Source organism: Podarcis cretensis (genome assembly GCF_951804945.1).
Source record: "Podarcis cretensis genome assembly, chromosome: 11".
NCBI lineage: Eukaryota > Metazoa > Chordata > Lepidosauria > Squamata > Lacertidae > Podarcis > Podarcis cretensis.
The window spans coordinates 13,364,617-13,388,582 of record NC_137180.1 but is presented as its reverse complement, the minus strand read 5'-3'; the positions used below and the strand labels follow the sequence as shown (position 1 = coordinate 13,388,582).

Genomic DNA, 23,966 nt, shown 5'->3' with positions numbered 1-23,966 from the left:
GTTCACACATTCCCTTAGGGAAATGATGGCCAAACTTGGCCCTCCAGCTGTTTTGGGACTACAACTCCCATCATCCCTAGCTAACAGGACCAGTGCTCAGGGATGATGGGAACTGTAGTCCTAAAACAGCTGGAGGGCCATGTTTGGCCATCACTGCCATAGGGAAACAGGCACCATTTTGCCTTTCCCATGATACACTAGAATTATGAAAACTGAGTGTACAAATCATTCATGCATTTGCTGTTGCTATTCCTTTGTAGAAAACTCACCTGAAAATAATGGCAGACCCTACACACTGACTCAAGCATCATGGATCCAAGCCCAATGTACACTGAACTGATACCAAGTACATGTATAACATCCTGAAAATCTTGAATTCATACTTGTAACAAAACTGCATTCAAAAAGAGCACGTTTCTGCCAATTTGAGAGTCTTTTGTTATTTGTATTGACTCAAAAGAGAGGGGGCGGGGAAATAAAGGCAACAACAGATGTCTCATAATGCAATCCTAAATTTATATTCCCTTATGGCACATAGTGTTTCAGAGAGGGCATAACAAAAATGGAATTTCGCTGTCTTTCTATAACTCTGCTATTTTCATGAATAAATTAGATGATTTGGGATTTCCTGCAATTTGCTCAACAACAACCGCAGCCCAGATTAACCTAATTTTTTCTAAGGAAGATCTAAACAGCTCATATTAACCAAAGTAAGCGTTATCCTCCCATACTTTTGCCCACAATGGAAAACAGGAAAATATGTGATTTTGCATAACACATTTAATCTATAGACCCATGGCAAAGCAAAACTCCTGTTGTCTATGCTGTCAATATGCAAACATAACAGACAGCTCAGCGAGTGACACTTGACAAACCTGGCAGAGTGTATCAAATTTCTTTCCCTCTGGGATTGAGAGTTTCCCCCTCTTGTCCTTCTCAATACGATAATGTACCACCTTTCCTTCATTGAGCAGACAGAGAGCATAGGATCCCTGATTCTCCTTTTCCCTGATTCTGCAAAGAAAAGAAATAAATAAACAAAGGAACAATTTTCAAACTGCAGAGGGTCATTCTTACGTAAACAAATATGAGGCTAATTCTTCTCCACTGTTATTAGCTGTGTAAAGCTCTCATCATATTTTCTACGGTCTTCAGAATAACTTTTGTCACCCACAACTTGTCTAATAGCTGCTGGAGACAATAGTGGCGTACTATCCACCCACCCCCAGACCCCAAACTAGCAGCCAAAGTACAGCTCTTTTCCCAACTGAGATTCGACAGACTGAGCAGTATCCAGAAAAATAGCCGTGTGAACTGACTGGTGCAGTTACCCAGACCATTTCATAAGGATTATTGGGCTCCTTAATTCTCATAATAATCCCAATTATTATAAAATAATAATACTTCAGAATATTACTCTGTCATAAAACAATACCTTCCTAGCTCCTTAATATTCCTTGGGAAGTTTTAAATGTTTGATGTTTTATCGTGTTTTTAATATTCAGTTGGGAGCCGCCCAGAGTGGCGGGGTATAAATAATAAAATTTTATTATTATTATTAACAGGCACTAACATCTACAAGTTCTCACTTCCCGGCAAGTTACACAAAGGTCCCCCCAAGTGTGGCTTGAATTTATTTTTTACAGAAAACATCACACCCTTAAAAGTCAGGATTTCCATTTTTGTCTACTACAGCAGTCCTTCATTTTAAAAACAACTGGCTTCCAAAGTGAAGGACAGATGTAATGGGATAGGAAGAGCAAATCTATTGGCTTATCATACTTCTTTTATGCCACAGCCTGGGGTGGTAGTGGGGAGAGAGGCAGAACAACTAATGTGATTTTGCCTAGTCCAAGCTACATGGGTGAGTCGGATTTTCCAGTTCCTGAATTACTAGAACACTGTGCACTTCTTGGCCTATCTATAAATAGGTTACGTAGCTGTTAACAGAAATAAAGGCAACCATGCATTACAAATGTTGTTATTACAGGACATAGTCAGATAAAAGAGGAGAGAAACCCCAAAATATAAAACATGAATGAAATATGGGACGGGGATTCACTTAATTTGTTCCACCACAAAGAAATTCAGGGCCTTTAATGCCTGTCATGAGCAACAGTGTGGTAGCGACCAAAAAGTATTTTCAAGAGCAGTAAATTCTGCTTTTTGAGTAGACTTAGGTAAGTTATCTCTGTCTTTATAAAATTTGGGTTTGCACACAGTCAAATCAACAATCTTACCCCAAGATCATTGGGTTTGAATATACTCAACAACCGACAGGGATTAGTACTTGAGATAATAAAACAGTGGAAAGTGCTTGAAACAATTAATGTTTCCAGTATGCTGAACACCACCACATCACCATTGCCTCTCATAGAAAAATAGTTATAAAGTTGGTTAATAACAGTTAAAGTATAATCCACTGTTAGCTTAACAATGTTGTTTTGAAAAATACTATCCCATATCCATAACAAGAAAAAAGGGGAGTCAATTCAATATTCCATAAATAAGTTACGATGTCTCGGCAAATAAGCCAATAAATGCTGCTTCCAGGAAGGCAAGGCCAGATGGAAATATAGATGAGTAAAGATAAACATACTTGGCAAACTTTGGTATTGTTAGAAATAATGACTCTACTACTTAGTCTTCCTATTGCAGTTCAGGTTGTCGGCATTAAGCCTCTAGAAATTGCAAGAAAAACATGTTTACTTACAAAAATTTCCCATTGGTCCTTGTCCCCAGAAGAACACGTTGTTCTGATTCCTCCCGAGTTATTATCCCATGGAACCAAGGCATTCTCAAATGTGCTGTTGTAGCAATCAATTTCTCTAACTGTGGTTTCTGACTAATAATCGCTTGCTCAAGGACATGGCCCTGCACAGTAGTGGAAAATGGGGGAAAGTTGTAAGAATACAAAATAAGCAGTTCCAGAAGTTGAGCTAAGTGCTGGGCATATCCAGAGTATTTTGCCTGTGTGTGTGTGTGTGTGTGTTTGGCAAGTAGCCATGTTTAGCCCAACAACATTTTAAGCTATATTAAGCAAAGCACTTTTTTCTGTATATCTCATGGGTAGGCAAACTAAGGCCCGGGGGCCGGATCCAGCCCAAACGCCTTCTAAATCTGGCCCGCGGACGGTCCAGGAATCAGCGTGTTTTACATGAGTAGAATGTGTGCTTTTAAAAAAAAATGCATCTCTGGGTCATATGCATCTGCATCTATGCATCTGTGGGGCATAGGAATTCATTCATTTTCTTTCTCCAAAATATAGTCTCCCCCCCCTGCAAGGTCTGAGGGACAGTGGACTGGCTCCCTCCCTGCTGAAAAAGTTTGCTAACCCCTGGTTTATCTGTTTATTAAAAAAACTGTACAATTAGTAGTAGAATAGGCTGCAATACTTCAAAAGGCACATTTTAGAAGGCAAAAATAAAATGTCAAATAATCCAACAGATTTCATAAAAGACTGACCCATGCAAGAAAACACAGCACCCTAAAATCTACCCTGTGCTTTTGTGACAGTAAATTTGATCGCTACATGGATTTTAAACTGGAAAACTTAAAGTAGTCTCCACCCCAACCCCAACCCCCGCCTGAATAGTGCTGGCAAGAATGGTATTTTTCTTTAGCTGGGGAATTTTGCCATTTATGCTCACAGTGCTTGGGTGCCATTGCAAAAGTGTGAGGTTTCACTTCTTTTCTTATTCTCCTTCACACATCTCCATACTCACCAGGTGTCAAATGCAAAACAGAAAAACACAGGAGAACTAAACTTACATGCAAGTTCCACGTTCGTTTCACATAATCCCTAATTAGATTTTCCTTCAAGTCCTCAAACTGGCTTGTTTTTGGTTCCACTCCTGGTGGTCGATGACACGGTTTTTTGAGCAGGCAAACAAGACCATCAACTTCATCTGAGTGGTAGTTAATGAGTTCTATAGGACTCCTGTGGGACTTTCCTCCCGTAATGGCGTAAGAGCCACTCATTTCCCTCTCAATGGTATAATGATAAACTTTACCACCGTGAACCATGGACAAAGCAAAGCTACCCAGATAGTTGCGGCTCTGTCGCAGGAGATACAGTCCATTGCTCAGCCCGCCTTGCATCAGGTAGTCTTCAGCTTCTTCACGTGTGATGTTGCCAAAGAAAAAGCCGAGGTGACTAACAGGATTAGCACTTGCCATTTTTTCCTTTCACTTCTTAGTTCTTTATAGTGATTATTTTGTACCTGTAAGGAAAGAAGAAATTGGCTGAAGAAATGTGACCTCATATTAAAGTGTATCACCTTGAGGGCCACATTTGGGATGTACACAACACAATGAGAGCCCCATATGTAGCCAAAAGGATGCAATGCTAAACTACAGGGAATCTATATTTTGGTGATTCTTTTACCCTTCATTCCATGAATTGTGTCCATGCTGATGAAGAGCCATAGTTCTGACTATTCTCCTACAAATCTGTTTGCCCCACTGCCATGGACTCAACTAGACCAGAATCATTTCCCTATTAATAGGTGGGAGACAATGGGGGGAAATACAGTGGTACCCTGGGTTACAGATGCTTCGGGTTTTAGACTCTGCTAACCCAGAAATAGTACCTTGTGTTAAGAACTTTGCTTCAGGATGAGAACAGAAATCGTGCTCCAGTGGTGCGGCAGCAGCGGGAGGCCCCATTAGCTAAAGTGGTACCTCAGGTTAAGAACAGTTTCACGTTAAGAACGGACCTCCAGAACGAATTAAGTTCTTAACCCGAGGTACCACTGTACAACCTTCAGATTACTTTTATTGTTTTCTTCTCTTGAGATACCCTTGGTTGTAGGTGAGATTTAATCCTGAAAACACACAAGTTAACTTGGCTAATTCAACACAGGTGGAAGTGATGCTTGGATTATATGGGTGGCATATGGAGAAGTATTCCAATGAACTAAACATATTATCATATTGCAGATGTATGGCTGAGATGAGAGCTTGTGGCTCTTCTAAGGCCATGTTCATAGTTAAGGAGATTTGAATCAGGGATTTCCTGGCTCACACGCTTACCCATTGCTCTGCCCATTTCAGCAGAACTGAGACTTTTTGCCTATATCACTATATACTTACAGCTCAAACATACATGCTAGGTTTGCTACCACAAGTGCAACTGCCTTTTAAATCTTTCTAACTGCTGCTGAATTACAGGAAAGTCCATGTTTGCTTATCATACTGCAGCCCTGGTCTATGGTTAGACCAAAAAAACCATCTTATAAGCTTTGTTGCTTGTGTTATTCTCCACCCACTACTCTAGTTTTTTTTTCTAGATTGCAATGCACTTTGATTATGCTTTTAAAAATTATTTTCATGTTACACAGGAAGCCACAAATGCTCAGCTCCTCAGCATTTAAGTATTTGTATCTCTCTGAAAGCGTCTAACCTGCCTTTCTGTTTCCTTCTGTGGCTAGTGGACATTCAAAAGTTGCCTACTTTAACCAAAAGACACTTTTTAATCAGTGTGCAAGAAAATGAGTGGAAGATAAGAGAGACAAGCACAGAACTATTGATCAATGAAACACCTTTCCCTCAGCAAAAACCAAGATATATAAACACTAACTTAAATATATATATAAGGGAAGTAACTGAGAATGAGACATATAAAAACAAGTGCCTAGCTTCCAGTCTCTAGTGAAACTGAGAATAAAAGGTACAATGGACCTTCCCTGTTTCCAAAATCAGAACTGCTTCAATGACTGAAAGAACAAGAAAGGGTCTGATAATAAAGTGTCAAACATTTTAAAATTCCCAATACAAGACTGCCTTCAGATGTCTTCTAAAAGTTGTGTAGTTCTGTATTTCCTTGATATCTGAAGAGGGGGTTCCTCAGGGAGGGCACCACTACCAAGAAGGCCCTCTTCCTGGTTCCCTGTAGCTTCACTTCTCACAGTGAGGGAACCACCAGAAGGCCCTTGGAGCTGGACCTCAGTGTCCGTGCTGAACAACAGGGGTGGAGACGCTCCTTCAGGTATACTCTGTCAAGGCCATTTAGGGTTTTAAAGATTAGGTGGCTGGCAAGTGATTTCTTTCTTTCTTTCCTTTCTTGCCACTGCTACCTTGCTGCTGTTTTGTGAGCTGAAATATCAAATACCTCTGAGATATGATGCTGTTTCCTTTCTATGTGGGAGCCATTTCTTTTCCTGTAGAAGGTTCCTGGAAAGGAAACTGATTTCATTCTTTCCCAACAAGCGGCATTTGAGGCTTTGTTCTGCAGTGCAGGCATGAGCTGGCAGTGGCAGCTCAGCTTTTGGCTTTCCTCTGGCTTAATTAGGCAAAAAAAGAAGGAAGGTAAATTTGTCTTTGCCTGCCTCATCCCATATGCCCAGTATTGGGTGTATGGAAAGAGGGTACCATCCCAGAAATACAGGACCCCTGGCCAAATGACAATCTTCTTTTTAATTCAATAGAAAAAGTTAAATGTTTCTCCAGGAATGTTAGAGCCCCCGAGAATTTCAACGGTATCTCTTTGAATCCCAAGTTGTGTAAAATGATGGAATTTGGGGGGCACATTTTCCATATTACTTATGTCCAGACAACAGAAGGATCTGCTGGGAGGCATTATCAGACTTGCTGTTGTCACACTATGGGGTGGTAACAAGGATGGGTGTCAAAAAGCTCTATGGGTGCTGCTACCTTGTTGGAAATGGATGCAGGTTTGGATGCTGACAGCACTGTATTATGGGTTCCTGGGCTCTGTTTATGTGTGTGGAGACTCTGCTTTCTACATGCTGCTCAAAAACTAAGGCTTCTCTCATTTTCAAGTGACATTTCAGTTTACCAGCCACTCACTTAACTGAATTGTACAAAAGAAGAAAACCCCCCAACCCCAACCCATGATTTAGCATGATGCAAGGGAAGAAAGCTGAATAGTTATACATCTGCAAGTGTGTGAAAATGTAAAGCTGGTATCTCTAGGAAGTGGTACATGTACATAAAAAAGGCACTAGAGTCAGAGCTACTACAGTAATGATATGCAAAAATGAAAAGCTCAGCTGTGTAATAAAAAAGTTAAATAGCAATAAGTTGCCCTAAAAATAACTGTCAATCCAATGCCCTGAATGTTTATGTTCAGCATAAATGAGGGGGAAAATATTTAGGATGCCAACATAGCACTTTTCCAGATGGATTTTAACTTTTAGACAAGAGGAGGAATGCAGTTTTCTAAGACAGCTTAGATAGGAATCAAGCTAATCTTTCACATAAAACATGAACTGAATAACACTCAAGTTGATACTTAACAACAAGTGTTGTTAATTAGGAAAAGTCAAATTATCTTCCAAATTTAGGTTCTCTCATCTCCACAAGAGAAGCAATGGGAAGCAATATATGAAGGACTTGCACAATAAAATTAAATATCCCAGAAATATCCCATTGTTTTACAGCTTGTAAAAAATACAAAACTAGGGCAAGAATGGCAACGTGTTAGTCTGAGATGCTAAGATGGGGAAATGCTAGAGCCCCACTATAGATAAACAAAGGCCCAAATCGCATGAGCCAGTGCACTGAAAAACTTCAGGCAGGGGCAGCACATCCCAGAACTTGATTCTGTCACCTGCCATGCACATCAGTTTATGCTGTATTGCTGCTTACACCTCAGCCTCTGTACAGGAATGCATGGCTGAAGAGTCATTATGCTTGCTTGGTCTAGTAAAGAAAACAGAGTGATCACCCTCTTGCCTGGCATCCTATAGTCTTTTGGGGGCACAGAAGCTAAGGGGACAGACACAGAGCTACAATGAAAGAGGAATAGCAAGGAAACAGAAGTCTTTTTTCAGTATACGTATGCATGTCACCTGCCACTAATTGCACACCCGTAATTTGCAGTGACCCACAGCAGTAATGTACCCGAAAAGTCAGTTTGGTAGCATTCGCTTTATTATAAAGAAATAAAGCAATAAATGAGAACATAAGAAGGGCATGCTGGATCAGGCCAATAGCCCATCTAGTCCAGCATCCTGGGCTGCATACACACTATTATTATTATTATTATTATTATTATTACTACTACTACTACTACTATTTTACTGCATTTATATACCGCTGTATATCTAGAGGTCTCAGGGCAGTTCACAGAACAAAATCAAAATATAAAACCACAAAATATATAATCAAAATAAAAAGAACAACCCAATAACGCCCCTGCCCCAAAAAAAACACATTTCAAAAGGGCATAGGATTTCAATCAAATCAAACAAATGCCTGGTTAAAAAAGAACATTTTTGCCTGGCACTTAAAGGCGTATAAATGAAGGTACCAGGTGAACTTCCTGGAAGGGGGGGGGGAGTTCCATTTAAAGCACATTTAAACCCAGGACTCTACTCCCCCACAAGAATCCTGGAAATTGTAGTGCTAGTAATAGTAGTTCTGAAAGGAGGTAACGCCAGATCCTGGGAGTCTTGGGAGAAGTTATGCGGCTCAAATGTATTTTAGCAAGTCAAGCTTGCTAAAATTTATCACCTGCCTGATAATAAATGTTGGAAATGTAAAGAAACTGAGGGTACATTCTTTCACCTTTGGTGGACGTGTCCAAAGATTAAGGCTTTCTGGGAGATGATATATAATGAACTGAAAAAGGTATTTAAATATACCTTCCTTAAGAAACCAGAGGCCTTTCTCTTGGGCATAGTCGGCCAATTGGTGTTAAAGAAAGATAGAACTTTTTTTATGTATGCGACAACAGCAGCAAGAATACTCATCGCAAAGTACTGGAAGACACAAGATTTGACCACCTTGGAAGAATGGCAGATGCAAGTAATTGACTACATGGAATTGGCAGAAATGACTGGCAGAATCCGAGACCTGGGAGAAGAAGCGATGGAAGAGGACTGGAAGAAGTTTAAGAACTATCTGCAGAAACACTGCAAAGTTTATGAATGCTAAAATGATGTTGGATAGAAAAACAATATGGCATTAGTGATACAGTGTTAAAAAAGTATGCAAAAATGTAATAGAAAAAGGGCGAAAGAACAAGGTTATATTATGTCAAAAGTAAACAATATGGTAAAGGTGTTTAACTATAAGGAGGAAAGATCGGAGACATAATAGAAGTGATTACAATAATTAGAAATGAGTTTTGAAAGAGGGCAAGGATTTGCTGTATCTGATTGGACAAAGAGGAACACAAAAAAAGGGAGGCGTGAGGAAGTCAAGAAAGAAAGTTTTGTAAACATGAATTCAAAAATTGGAGTTTTTTTTAGTTTTTTTTCTTTTTTGAGGTATATTGGTGACTGTTTTTGTTGTTTTGTGGTTTTTTTGATGTGTCTTCTTTATCTGTGAAAATAAATAAATATATTTTTAAAAAAATAAAATCAAATGTATGGTTTGCATGCAACCCTGTTCTCACATTGGCCAGCAAAATGCCCAGCAGGAGGAGCTGAGAACAGTATTCTTCCCCAGTTGCTATTCCCAGCGACTGGAATTCAGAAACATACCGTCTCCAGCAGTGGAGGTAGAAGAAAGGGACTGGCTCGTATCCATTGAATTTGTCTAATCTTTTAAAATCCATCCAAGTGGATGACCATCACTACCTCATGGGAGTGAATTCCATGGTTTAACTATGTACTTCTGCCTATTCTGAATATTCCAACATTCAGCCTTACTGAATGTCTTGAAGTTAAAGTAATTTTTCAAAAGGTAAAAACTTTTCTCTATCCAATTTCTCCATACCATGCTTAATTCTACACATCTCTATCACGTTTGCTCTTACTTGCCGTTTCTCTAAACAAAAAGCCCCAATTGTTGTAACCTGTCCTCATAATGGAATTGCTCTGCCCCTGTGATCTTTTTGGTTGCCTGCCCTTTTCTGAACCTTTCCCAGCTCTACAATGTCCTTTCTGAATGAGAAATTCAGGTTGCACCATAGATGTGTAACATTAGTTCAGGTTGCACCATAGATGTGTAACATTAGTTCAGTGATGTTGGGCTGGACAAGGTCATTACAAAGGAAGGGTGAAAGTGTCATGTGAAAGTAACTCACTAGCAACACTCAGAAATTATCCTCTTAGAGGTAGCTATGCAAGGACGCTTCTCACCCTGTCCAGATTACAGGTTGATAAATTTACATAAAAGTTAATGATAGATCTAGAAGCCACTGAACTTTTTACCAAATGTTTGAGCTACAGCTCATAGGCAGGAATTAGGCAAATCCAGTACATATCAGAGCAAAGTACAGATTGTGAGAAAATGTGCCTTTAAAACAGGCAGAACTGAAACCTGTTTTTGTCTTCCCCTTTTTTCACTTTACCTCCCGTTAATCACAGGCAGAATGACCAGTGGTGAGGGCTAGTGAGGCCTGTGGTCCAAAACAACTGGAGGACATCAAACTTGGGAAGGCTGTGCTGTAGAAGAGTTGGAGAAGGCCCTCTGGTCACCTATTCCAATGCTCTGCTCAGCATAGAGAATCCAGAGCTTAAGACATCCCCAAAAGATGTCTAAGTCTAGTCTCAGCTTTAAGACCTCCAGCACGGGAGAGCCCATCATTCCTCCAGCTAATTGATTTCATTACTGAGCTATTATTTCTGTGAAGATGCCTCTCCTAACATTCAGGCACAACTCTAACCCTCTCGTAACTTAAGCCCATTCAATCTAGTCATGCCCTTTGTCTTCTTCTGTGTCACTAAGAGCCAAAACTATTTGAAAACGTTCTCTCTTGCTCATACTTCACCTGCTTAGTCTTCTCTGGGCTAAACATACCCAACTTCTTCACTCTTTCCTCCTAGGATTTGTTTTACATATCACTCATTTCTTGCCCTCCTCTACCCTGGTTCTGCTTTATATTCTTAAAACTGCAGTGCACTCATTTTTGTAAGTCACTCTGAGATTCATTTTTCTGAGGGGAAGAGACTAATAAATATAACAGTAACAATAGCAACAGCTTGATACAACACTTGAAGCTGACTATGCTGAATGCAAACAAAAAGTTATATTCAAGCCTTTATTGGCTTTAGTCTGCCTATGCTAATTATACTCTGGTCTTACAAGAATCACACTCTTTTTGTCAGTTTTTGAGAAACGCTTCCTGTGCTTCTCTGAAAATGTGTCCCCATGACCATACACATTTTTGCTCAAAGTGCTTCGCACAAGTCTAATACAATCACCATAACTCATAATAAAAATTAGATCTACAACATAAACACTAAGAATTAACTGCTAATTTGAAATATATCAAAAACTGAACACTTCATGTAGAATGTCCTAGGTTCATTTTTTAAAAAAATATTTATTCAAATTTTAAAGATTACAAAGAGAAACAATAAAAAATAAAAATAAAAAGACATAAGAAATACAAACATACATTTTAAAACAACAAAGATCAGACCTTTACCTAGCTTTCTTTCCTTTACTTATTTCCTTGACCTCCTCACACCTCCCTTTTTTGTATTCTAGTTCAGTTAGATGTTTCAGCAAATCCTTTCCAGCTTTGTTTTTATCCTAATAATTTACCTTAATATACTGTAATTCTCAACTTTCACCAATTTAATAAATCAATTTTAACCTAATCCTTTATATCATTTCTGCTAAAACCACATTACTTCATTCCAACAACCTTCTAACATTCCTTAATTTTGCAATGTTTCTGTAAATAAACTTTTTTTCAATCTTCTTCCACCGACTCTTCACCTTGGTCTCGGATTCTGCCAGTCATTTCCGCCAGTTCCATATAGTCCATCACTTTCATCTGCCATTCTTCCTGGGTGGGTAGATCTTGTGTCTTCCAATACTTCACGATGAGTATTCTTGCTGCTGTTGTTGCATACATAAAGAAAGTTCTGTCCTTCTTTGGCACCAATTGGCCGACCATGCCCAGGAGAAAGGCCTCTGGTTTCTTCTGAAAGGTATATTTAAATACCTTTTTCATTTCATTATAGATCATCTCCCAGAAAGTCTTAATCCTTGGGCATGTCCACCAAAGGTGAAAGAATGTACCTTCGGTCTCTTTACATTTCCAACAATTATTATCGGGCAAATGATAGATTTTTGCAAGCTTGACTGGTGTCATGTACCACCTGTATATCATTTTCATTATATTCTCTCTTAAGGCATTGCATGCCGTAAACTTCATACCTGTGGTCCATAACTGTTCCCAGTCAGCCATCATGATATTATGTCCAACATCTTGTGCCCATTTAATCATTACAGATTTAACCGTTTCGTCCTGAGTATTCCATTTCAACAGCAAGTTATACATTCTTGACAAATTCTTAGTTTTGGGTTCTAACAGTTCTATTTCCAATTTTGATTTTTCCACCTGAAAACCTATTTTCTTGTCCAAATTGTAAGCCTCCATTATTTGATAATAATGAAGCCAATCTCGTACTTTGTTAGAATGTCCTAGGTTCAATCCCCAGCTCTCCAGGTGAGATTTTGAATGCCCCCTACCTGAAATCCTGAAGAGCTTCTGCCTGTCTACTCCGACAATACTGAGCCAGATGGACTGATGGTTTGACTCAGTGTAAGGCAGCTCCCTATATTCCTACAAAGCTTACCAACAGTTCTAATTAACAGTATACAATACCTTCACATCCCAAAGTAGCCACAAAGTTGGTAGCATTAGTGCCTAGCACCTGCTATAACTTTTATATCTTGACCTTAATGTCCAGAAAGCCCCTTCGGAGTTTTTCTTGCAGCAACTTCCTTGTGAAAACTGTAGAGCAGGACAAGGCAGGTGGAATGGCAAACACTGTGGTGGTTAAACAAACTTAGGCTAAGTTTTACCACACATGTAAAACTTAAAACAAATCCTTATTTCCTGATGAATAGCCTTTGGACTATAATGTAACTTAAATAGAAAACTATCTTTAGAAAGATTTTTCCTCCAAAAGCATTTTATTTTAAAAATCTGATTTAAATGAAAAAAAGTCTCTCATATATATATATATATATATATATATATAAAAAATTGATTTTTATCCACCCTGATATGCAGCATCAGCAGAGGTGTACCTAGGCTCCCTTCCACCCTTGACAAGGAGATGTATCAGTGCCCGTCCACCCATCTCCAGAAAAAAAACCATGATGTAATTCAGTCATCACAAATGACTTTTGAACTGGGCATTTAACAGCATTCTACTCAAAAGTAAATCCAACCAAGTTCAGTGGGGCTTACTCCTATGAAAGTAGGTACACAGGACTGCAGCCTAAATCTGGCAGGAACTTCTGACAATACCTCACTTGCCTTTTCATTACTTCGGTCAAGAAGCCAGCAGAAAGGCAATAACTTGGAGGTTGCACCCCAGTGCATCCTTTACTCAGAAGTAAGCCCTGCTTAACTCAATGGCCCTTGCTCTCTGGGGTAAACTTGCAGTGGTGCACGTGCTGGAAATTGGTCAAGCCGGGAAAGAAACCAGGAAAAAGCGACTTGGCTATCGTAAATTAAGAGCCACGCCTGATGTTTCTCAGTTACAACATCAGTTGAAAGGCTGCTCTTAGGGCAAGCAAGGGGGATCAGAGGGTGGGGAGAAGCCCTCACAGGGACAGGTAAGGGAACCCTGCAGCTGCTGAGACAGCCCAAACCGGCATTCAGATTCCTCAGCTGAAGTTCCAAGAGAGGCACAATTTTTGCGCCTTCCTCCTGGCCTGCACCCTTGTAAAGACCAACCTTACCAGCCCCTAAGTACTACTCTGAGCATTACACACCCAAACCTTGGCCTTGTTCAGAACTTGGATGAATGCATGAGGCTCAAAGTAAGACTGTGTGTGCTCAGCCTTCACGTGTTCAGTATAAGGTTTGAAACAACCCCATGTGTACGACTGTAAAAGCAGCAGGCTCTTTCCGTGCAGTCGGGAAACCTGTGTGCACAGCACAGGAATGTTTTGCATGCACAGGTGCTCTTTTTAATCCTGTGCAATGAATGTATAGTCAAGCATACACGATCCCACTTCCACATCCTTGACTACCATCTGAAAGGGGTTCCTATCACTGGCACTCACTTCCAGATCTGTTGTATTTAAATTCTTTTTTACTGTAAGCTGCCCAGGGAATTGTAAATAAATAAAATGTCCTCCACTCAGTGAAGTGGCTTTGATTCTTGGATTTCCTCTGCTGCCATATAATCTCTTCAGCTGCTAGCACAGTTCATTGAACTTATTCTTTACAGTGTTTTGACAGGGTCCACACACTAGGAATGCAATAGGATGTGGGGCAATTATAGGAAAATCTGGCAAAAGTTGAGCAGAACTGTTAATATTATTCCGTGCAACCCCAATCTCTGAGCAGCAAGAGACTCCAGGGGTTCCAATGTTTACTCACTGTTTCGTTTTCTTAGAATGAAGGTCAACTGAGCCTGTGGTGTCTTTAGGCTATATGGTTTTATTTGCACACATACACAACTTGAGCATAGTATGGAGGGGATCAAAGAATTAACACTCCAACATATCTTGCTTCCCCATTAGGTGCTCAGGGAAGCTCCAAGTCACACAAACACCACTCTGGAGATTGTTTTACTACTTTACAAGGTAATGTGGCTTCCAATTACATAAGCAGGGGTTACTCCCCTTTGTCTCTATGGCAGCAGGGCAACCTTGTCTGCCCAGTTCAGTGGCTTCTTCTACTAGTTTCTAAACCTTACATACACAGGATCATAGGATTGGAAGGGCCCCATGGGTGTCATCCAGACTGACCCCACAACCTATAACACTATGTTTAATTTTGCACCAAAACTGGGCCACTAAGACAGCAGTAGCAGAACAACTTCATCAAGCTTCCTTGCATCTTAATACATTTCCAACAGACACCATTTTTATAATGTTCATTGGACACCAGTGTGCTCTGAATGTCATTGCCGGTTGAATCAATTTCAAACAAAAAGTCTAGATTGGACATTTCAGGGCTATTGCTCACTGTAGAGGCCTGAGCGGGGTTTCCTAGTTCCATCTTCCATGGTTACTGTTGAGATCTTTGTGTACAGTGGTGCCTCGCAAGACGAAATGAATCTGTTCCGTGAGGCTCTTCGTATAGCAGTTTTTTTGTCTTGCGAAGCAAGCCCATTGACAGCTTAGCGGATTAGCGCTATTAGCGGTTTAGCAGCTTTTAGCGGATCAGCTGATAAGCGGCTTAGGGCTTAGGAAAAGGGGGGAAAAAGGGAAAAAACTCCGCAGGAACTCGCAAGACATTTTCGTCTTGCGAAGCAAGCCCATAGGGAAATTCGTTTTGCGAAGCGCCTCCAAAACAGAAAACCCTTTCGTCTAGCGGGTTTTCCGTCTTGCGAGGCGTTCGTCTAGTGGGGCACCACTGTATCTGTAATTTTCCCTGGGGGAAGGGTTAATACTACCAGTGAGGATGGGTTAAACATGCCTTCAGTCAAATTCAGAATCTCCTGTTTTAAAGTTTTAAACCCACAATATCAAGAGATCTGGTCACAGATCTCTTATGTCAGGTGTGTGGTCAGGTCCTCAGATCCATGGAGGAAAGTGTTTTCTCCTAGATGGAAAGCTGTAGGTTCTACAAACCAAAGGTAAGTCATATTTATAGCAATGGAATTGAATGAAGTCATATTGACAGCAGTGGAGGTGAACTTTACTTAAGCTCCATATATTTCAATAGGGTTTACTTGCTAATAATTTTTGTGCCAGCTGTTCTGTTCCCCTGTCTTTCTGCTTTCAAACTGTACCTTTCTTGTCAATGCTAGTAGACAACCATGTGGAATATTATGTAGAAAGGAGCTGTATCTCCCTAACCCGAATCAATTATGAAATGAGACATCTCTGGTTGAGTACCAGCCTCGTAACTATCATATTTGTTCATTTGTGGATCTATAATGTAACATACCTGAAACTTGCTGTGCTATTTTTCACTCATGCTTGTGTCTAGACCTCTAGGAAATTTTGTTTAGGGGAGTATTTTCTGTAGAGCCCTATAGTACAGTGGACCCTCCAGATATGAACTTAATTCGTCCCGGGGGTCCCTACTTACCCCAAAAAGTCCGTATCCGGAGGCGCAGATTCTGCACGCGTGCGGCACGATAGAGTGCTTCTGCACATGCATGTGCGGCAAAACCCGGAAGCATACACTTCCAGGGTTGCTGCGTTCGAGGTACCACTGTATATAGTTAGCAATCCTACTAGAAAGTATGCTAAATACCTTTATTAAGGTTTGTAAATGCAGTGTTTAAAATGCTTATGTACTTACTGTTTAAAATTGTGTAATTTTATAATAAGTATCTTCCTAGTACAATGTTAATTCTATCCCTTCCTTTCAACATTGTTCCCTTTATCTCTGGGATTCATGCCAGCTTAAACTAAATAGCTGTCTCATTATTATTTTTTCTAAAGTGGCATTGGATAAATTTTACAATACTTCTATCACAATGGAACAAAGGTCATTCTGTTTTTCAAAAAACACAAGTGAAAGCTTACTAATTTTTTGCCAGTCTTTTTTCTTTAACAATCAGTATTAAAGGTTCCCCTCCTCCTTTCTTTCTGCTGTTGCTGCCATTGTTGTAATTTGTTACGTGCATAACGGCCACTCTTTATATTGCAACTTTTACAGATGGAGAAGTGAATCCTGTAACTGGCCCTTTCGGTTTTGAAAAGCAGATTACAATAAATACAAGAAAGCCCATTAGAACAGAACTAGGCACCCCCTGCTGAAGTGACTATCTATCTATCTAATCTCCAATGATGTTATTTACCTGTTTATTATGCTTGTATCTCAAACTCCCTCTGGAAAGCTCAGAAGAGTTCACTCGGGTTTCCTGGTTAGTAACTTGTCCAGGTTCTGGCCAAGTTAAGACTGACTTGGGAGGGGCAAATAACCTCCGTTGTTAAATGCAGAATATTTGCTCCTCCCATCAGAAGTGTTCTAATTCTTGAGTTCAGTTTTTATTTTGACAAGGAATAAAATTATACTGTTTAAACATATTCACCAACATTCAACAAGAAAGATCTACATGCAGAAACAAGATTTCTGCAAACTGATTTCTATCTTCTCAGATTGGAAGTCATAAACAGGATAATGCACATATGCACTGTACTGTTCAGGCAAGACTTAATTGCTAGATGTCTCTCTTGGTGCAAACTGGGATTTACAACCCCATCTGGGACGTCTTTTATTCGTTTGTTGAAGACATTTATATATCACTTAATTGTTCGCATTTCATGGCAGTGTACATAAAAACAATCTACAGAAAACAAACGCAGGACAAATACAGGATAATAAAACATTAAAACTTTATCATAAAACCTGGTCTGCTGGAAGAAGATAGACTTCGTCATGCACCTGAAGCTAGGAAGGAGTGTGCCTGTCTAATTCCAGCTGGGAGGGAGTGCCACAGGCTTGGACACAGCACACTGAATGCACATCTAGTAGTTATGAGCTGTGCCTCTAAATCATTGGGAACCACCAACAGAGATTCCTGCATAGATCTTGGTAATTGGGCCAGGATATAAAAGATCAGGCAGTCGTTAAGATCTACTGGACCCATATTGTGGAGGACCTTGTAAATTAATATGAGAACTTTGAATCTGGTTACCAGTAATGCATGAGCAGCTAGTGCAAGCTTTTAAGCACTGCAGCTGTGTACTGGCCATGGTCTGTCTCCACCAGCAGGCTAGCTGCTGCATTTTGCACCAGTTGTAGCTTCTGTACTGGGTGTGAGGGTAACCCTGTATAGAGCACATTGCAACCATCAAGTCCTAAGGTTTACTTATATATTTTATTATTGCATTTATAAAAAGCAGCCCAGTAATATCACCATATTTTTACATGTATAAGACAAGTTTTTTTGCTATTTAAAAATGGGGGTCGTCTTGTACACAGAACATGGGCATCTGGGGGAATTTTAAAAAATATTTAAGCATGTGTCTGGGATTTTGGCTTGGGATGGCTGAGGCGGTCCCTCCTGCTACCACCCCACCTTTCTCTCTCCCCCCCCCCCCGGCTGCATGCTGGCGACTGGCTCACCTCCTGAAGCCCCCACTGGCTCGGCCACTGGATCGAAAGCAGCCGCCGCCGCCGTGAGCTGCTTCAGCTACCTCTCCTTGCCCTTCTTTCCTGTTTTTCCTCGTCCCCTCTCAAACTCCCACACTGCCCCCAGCCCACTCACCACCTTCCTCAGCTCAGTTTGCTCGATGGCCTGGCCCGGATGCAGAGCAGCTGCTGCCTTCCCCCAGCTCTTCCTTGGCATCCTCTGCTTGGGAGTCTGCTTCCCCGCAGCAGCAGCTGCCACTGAGGGGGAGCGTGTGGAGCCCCAGTCACTGCCTTTGCTTCTGCACCACGGTGCACTGCATGCACCTCATGCTGGAAACTTTGAGGGCAATTGCCCCCCAAAAGATCAACAACTTGCCACCACCAATCATCCAGATTTTCACTTCTATTTTATGGTTTCATTTTCTTAATTTTGGGCTAAAAAAATAGGGGTCGTCTTCTACATGGGGGCATCTTATACATGAAAGAATATGGTATGGTGGCTTAAAAGGTAAAGGTAAAGGTACCCCTGCCCGTACGGGCCAGTCTTGACAGACTCTGGGGTTGTGCGCCCATCTCACTTAAGAGGCCAGGGGCCAGCGCTGTCCGGAGACACTTCCAGGTCACATGGCCAGCGTGACATCGCTGCTCTGGCGAGCCAGAGCCGCACACGGAAACGCCGTTTACCTTCCCGCTGGTAAGCGGTCCCTATTTATCTACTTGCACCCGGAGGTGCTTTCGAACTGCTAGGTTGGCAGGCGCTGGGACCGAGCAGCGGGAGCGCACCCCGCCGCAGGGATTCGAACCGCCGACCTTTCGATCGGCAAGTCCCAGGCGCTGAGGCTTTAACCCACAGCGCCACCTGCGTCCCTATGGTGGCTTACATGATACTATTAAAAACACAATATTTTAAATCACCCCAACTTCCAGAATAAAAGCTGCTAGCAAATAGAAAAACAGAACCAGTGGTTCAAAACACTAAACTTTGTTTGTAAAAAAAAGGACTGGAAGACAAAACCTGGCACCCAAATGGCCTTGAAGAAAATACAGTGGTACCTCATGGTTTTGTGTTTTAGTGTAGTTTTCTGATACAGTGGTACCTCGGGTTACATACGCTTCAGGTTACAGACGCTTCAGGTTAGCTAAAGTGGTACCTCAGGTTAAGGACAGTTTCAGGTTGAGAACGGACCTCCAGAACAAATTAAGTTCTTAACCCAAGGTACCACTGTATTGTGGCCCTCTTGAGGGAGCACATTCTCCCTGGTACCACCTGGTACCACTTCATGGGTCCTCTGAAGAGGATCTTAAGGTCTGGATAAGTATATATGGGAGTAGATGATCTTTCAGCTATCCTGGTCCCAGCCTGTTAAGCGCTTAAAATGTTAAAACCAAGACAATGAATTTGGTCCAGAAAGACTGGGAGCCTGTTTAGCTGTTAAAACACTGTTGTGATATGTTGAAATTGCCAGCTCCCAGTTAACAATTTTACAGCACTGATTTGAACCAATTGGACCAAGGCAGTTCCATGATGATATTTTAGTTGCATTAGACTAAATAATTCTAGGTCACTTTGAGTTTACATATTGTTTTTAAAAAGTGACCAATATGTCCAATAAATAAAAACATACAGAAATAAGGGCATGGCTGAATTAGATGGTTTATTGCTTCACACAAGAAGCACAAAGGAGTGGGGGGGGGGGTCAGCCCTGAAAATATTTTCCCGTTTATCACACTGAATGCATGTAGCAGAAGTTGAAAGTTTCATAATGGAGTGTGGCTAACCCAAATGCACCTTCTAAAAATGATGCATTTGATGTTTCACTTCAAGCAAACTTCTACAATGTAGAAACAAACAAGATGTTCCTTTGCCCCAGTAGTGAAACCTGAATTCTGTTTTGCATTCAACAGTCTTAACCAAATTAAAGTCTGCACAAGAGTGTTACAAAAGACAAGCTTGGGTCCCGTCCCCCCATGTCCAGCTCCCCTTCCCTTTCCCCTCAAACTGTACCATACTGTTATTAAAATAAAAATATTCATGCTTCTTTCAAAATGAATAAACTGCAATATTGATGAGACCGAAACCAAGTGAAGAAATTATGAAATCCTTCCAAGCATTTAGTTTTGTTTTGTTTTTTGCTCAGATTTTGCTATAGGGAACTACAAGGAGGAACAACCAAAAAAGGAATGACCACAGACTTGCACAGAGAAAAAGGAATGGCTGCAAGAGGGGTTTTTTTTGCTTTGTTTTTTGTAGCATGTGTCCTTATTGCTTTTATTTATTTACTTATTGAATTTACATACCACCCTATACCCGGAGGTCTCAGGGCGGTTCACAGAACAAAATAAAAATATAAAACTACAATACATATAATCAAAATAACAACCCAATAACACTCCCCCCAAAGAACATTTTAAAAGGGCATAGAATGTAAATCGGATCAACCAAAGGCCTGGTTAAAAAGGTTTGGGTAGGTAGCCGTGTTGGTTTGACGCAGTCAAAATAATTAAAGAATTGTCCAGTAGCACCTTAGAGACCAACTAAGTTTGTTCTGGGTATAACCTTTCATGTACATGCACACTTCTTCAGATGTTTTTGCCTGGCACCTAAAGGTGTATAATGAACGCACCAGGCGAACTTCCCCAGGGAGAGCATTCAACAGAGCGGGAGCCACTGCAGAAAAGGCCCTTTTTCATGTTGCCACCCTCCGGACCTCTAGAGGAGGCACATGAAGAAGGGCCCCTGAAGATGATCCCAGGGTCCAGGTAGGTTCATAAGGAAAGAGGCGGTTCTTGAGGTATTGCGGTCTTGAGCCGTTTAAGGCTTTTTAGGTCAAAACCAGCACTTTGAATCGGGCCCAGAAACTAATTGGTAGCCAGTGCAGTCAGACCAGGATCGGTGTAATATGCTCAAACTGTCTTGCTCCGGTGAGCAACCTGGCAGCTGAATTCCACACTAGCTGAAGTTTCTGAACTGTCTTCAGAGGCAGACCTTTGCAGTAATCTGACCTTGAGGTTACCAGGGCATAGTCAACAGTAGTTAGGCTACCGATCAGAAGGTTGGCGGTTCGAATCCCCACGATGGGGTGAGTTCCCGTTGCTCTGTCCGAGCTCCTGCCAACCTAGCACACCAGTGCAGGTAGATAAACAGGTACTGCTGTGGCGGGAAGGTAAAACGTGTTTCTGTGCGCTCTGGTTTCCGTCACGGTGTCCTGTTGTACCAGAAGTGGTTTAGTCATGCTGTCCACATGACCTGGAAAGCTGTCTGTGGACAAATGCCACTGAAGCAAGATGACCCCTGCAACCCCATAGTCGCCTCTTACTGTACTTTACTGTTCAGGGGTCCTTTACCTTTTTTCACCCTGGTCCAATGTAATGCCGGGGTGCCAAATCACCCTGCCATTCATGCACTGCCCCTTGTGGCTTTCTTTCTGGCCCGATTAATGGCTGTTGGGTATGGGCTCTTGCATCCAGGGGTCCTTTACGTTTTTACCAGTACGTTTCCGAGCACAATTCAAAGTGTTGGTGCTGACCTTTCAAGCCCTAAATGGCCTCGGCCCAGTATACCTGAAGGAGCATCTCTACCCCCATCGTTCAGCCTGGACACTAAGGTCCAGCTCCGAGGGCCTCCTGGCAGCTTCCTCCCTGCGAGGAGTGAGGTTACAGGGAACCAGGCAGAGGGCCTTCTCAGTGGTGGCGCCCATCCTGTGGAATGCCCTCCCATCAGATGTCAAGGAAATAAACAACTATCTGACTTTTAGAATCTGAAGAAGTGTGCATGCACACGAAAGCTCATACCTAGAACTAACTTAGTTGGTCTTTAAGGTGCTACTGGAAGGAATTTTTTTATTTTGTTTTGACTTTTAGAAGACATCTGAAGGCCGCCATGTCTAGGGAAGTTTTTAATGTTTGATGTTTTATTATGTTTTTAATATTCTGTTGGGAGCTGCCCAGAATGGCTGGGGAAACCCAGCCAGATGGTCAGGGTATAATTAAAAAAATAAATTATTATTATCACTTTTGCTTCTGGCGATGGTGTGTGTGTGGGGGGGGAGATGTACCACTTCGCTCTTGCCCCTCTTTCCCCCCCACCCAGCTTTTCCCCACGTGAATTTCTTCAGCCAAGTGACCCCCTTCAGCCAAGTGACTTCAGCCAAGTGGCTGGATTGAGGTTTGATGAGGCCCTAAGCTACTGAAGGTAATGGGCCTCTTTATATGTCCAGCTGTCCTTTCTCAACAACAATTTGTCGCTTTTTGTGTGTTGAATATATGGTAATTTATGGACCTCATAGGTATCTAAAGCTATTTGCACATGCAGAATGTAGGCACCCTATATACAGTGGTACCTCGGGTTACAGACGCTTCCGGTGACAGACTCCGCTAACCCAGAAATAGTGCTTCAGGTTAAGAACTTTGCTTCAGGATGAGAACAGAAATCGTGCTCTGGTGGCGCGGCAGCAGCGGGAGGCCCCATTAGCTAAAGTGGTGCTTCAGGTTAAGAACAGTTTCAGGTTAAGAACGGACCTCTAGAACGAATTAAGTACTTAACCCGAGGTACCACTATATCTAGAAATGAGCAAACCATTTGGAGGCAGGGCCCATTACTTACATCACAGGACCCTGCGCAACACAAAACACTGTTGCTGCATGCAGGTTTTATTTTATTTATTTTTTATCTTACATTTTGGAAATGTACATACAGGGTTTTAAATTTTATTGGGGCCTCAGCTATAGCTAGTTTAGCTTATACGACGTGAACCCGGCGCTGCCCTCAGGCCCCAAGCCGCGGCTCCCTTCGTCCCCATACCCTCCCCCCCCCCCCGTCCCTCCTTCAACTGAGGGCGAAGAAGCGTCTCTTACCTGAGGGGAATGGGCGGGAAAACTGACGTGACGTCTCTGTCTCTCCTCAGGAGACGCGGCCTTCCCAGGCCGCGGGGTGAGAGGATAGAAGAGACCGGGGGCTTGGAGACCGGCCGCCGGCCACCTGCCCGCAAGCCGTCGAACCTCCTTCCTCGCTTGTTTCCTCGCCCTTTCCGCGAAGCAGCAGCCCGAGTGTCCGCGGCGAAGAAGGCCGGCCTGGGCTCGGCGCTCTCTCGCGGGCCACGCCTGCCGGGCCCCGCCGAAGGAGCCCCGGGTCCGTTCAGGATGACTGGAGCGCCCGCTTCCTCATTTTCGAGTTTCCTCAGCGGCTGGGTTTCGGCAGAGCGGCACTTCCTCGTCGGCGCCAAGGCCAGCTGCCTTCATTTGCTTAAGAGCGGTTTAACGGGGACGGGGGGGGGGGAGGGCGCGGTGTTTGGGGCTTTCGGTACCCCGAGTGGGGCGGAGGCGCTGGGGAAGATGGGGCCCGACCCGGCTGCCGCTTCCCCGGCGCCTCTGCGCTCGGCAGGAATCTCCCCTTCCCTGCCCTCCCTTTTATTTCCATGCCAAGTAAAAGCGCAGCTTCTGCTTTTTCTGCGCACGCCGTAGCGATTGGCTCCTGCCTGGCAGCGGGGGTTGGGCTAGATGACCCCTGGGGTCCCCTTCCTAACTCTGTGATTCTATGATTTCTCCTGAAATCTTGTGCTTCTTAACGTTGAAGTCATGGACTGGGGTGCAACTGCACCCCCCTAAATCAAGTGAATAAATAAAAATACTTAACTAAAAGTAGATACAGTGATACCTCGAGTTACCTACGCTTCAGGTTACAGACTCCACTAACCCAGAAATAGTACCTCGGGTTAAGAACTTTGCTTCAGGATGAGAACAGAAATTGTGCAGCGGCGGCGCAGCATCAGCAGGAAGCCCCATTAGCTAAAGTGGTGCTTCAGGTTAAGAACAGTTTCAGGTTAAGAACGGACCTCCGGAATGAATTAAATACTTAACCCAAGGTACCACTGTACATATTTTAAAAATCTTTATGCTTTTCAAATTCATACATTTCACTAATTTTACAATTTTATTTTCCTTCGTTAAAATAACAGGCGACCCCCCAAAGCCTTTTCCCCTACATCCTGCTACACAAAATAATTCTGTAAGGAAACAGGGTGGATAGCCCTGCCATTTTCAT

At 42.2% G+C, this 23,966-nt stretch overlaps 1 protein-coding gene across 3 annotated transcripts in view; it reads right to left on the bottom strand.

Moving 5' to 3' along the window:
- The window catches only part of SYK (spleen associated tyrosine kinase), a 39,749-nt gene extending 16,819 nt beyond the window's left edge, over positions 1-22,930 (bottom strand). For 2 of the 3 annotated variants that reach the window (XM_079995542.1, XM_079995544.1), the window contains exons 1-4: positions 22,781-22,930; positions 3,772-4,223; positions 2,714-2,874; positions 876-1,014 (exon numbers count right to left, since the gene is read on the bottom strand). In XM_079995542.1, coding sequence (XP_079851668.1) covers positions 876-1,014; positions 2,714-2,874; positions 3,772-4,179 — 708 coding nt within the window. In that variant the 5' untranslated portion in view covers positions 4,180-4,223; positions 22,781-22,930. Of the gene's footprint in view, positions 1-875; positions 1,015-2,713; positions 2,875-3,771; positions 4,224-16,649; positions 16,733-22,780 lie in introns of those variants that run through there. The other variant, XM_079995543.1, reaches the window with a different exon arrangement.
- Positions 22,931-23,966: the final 1,036 nt, after the last annotated feature.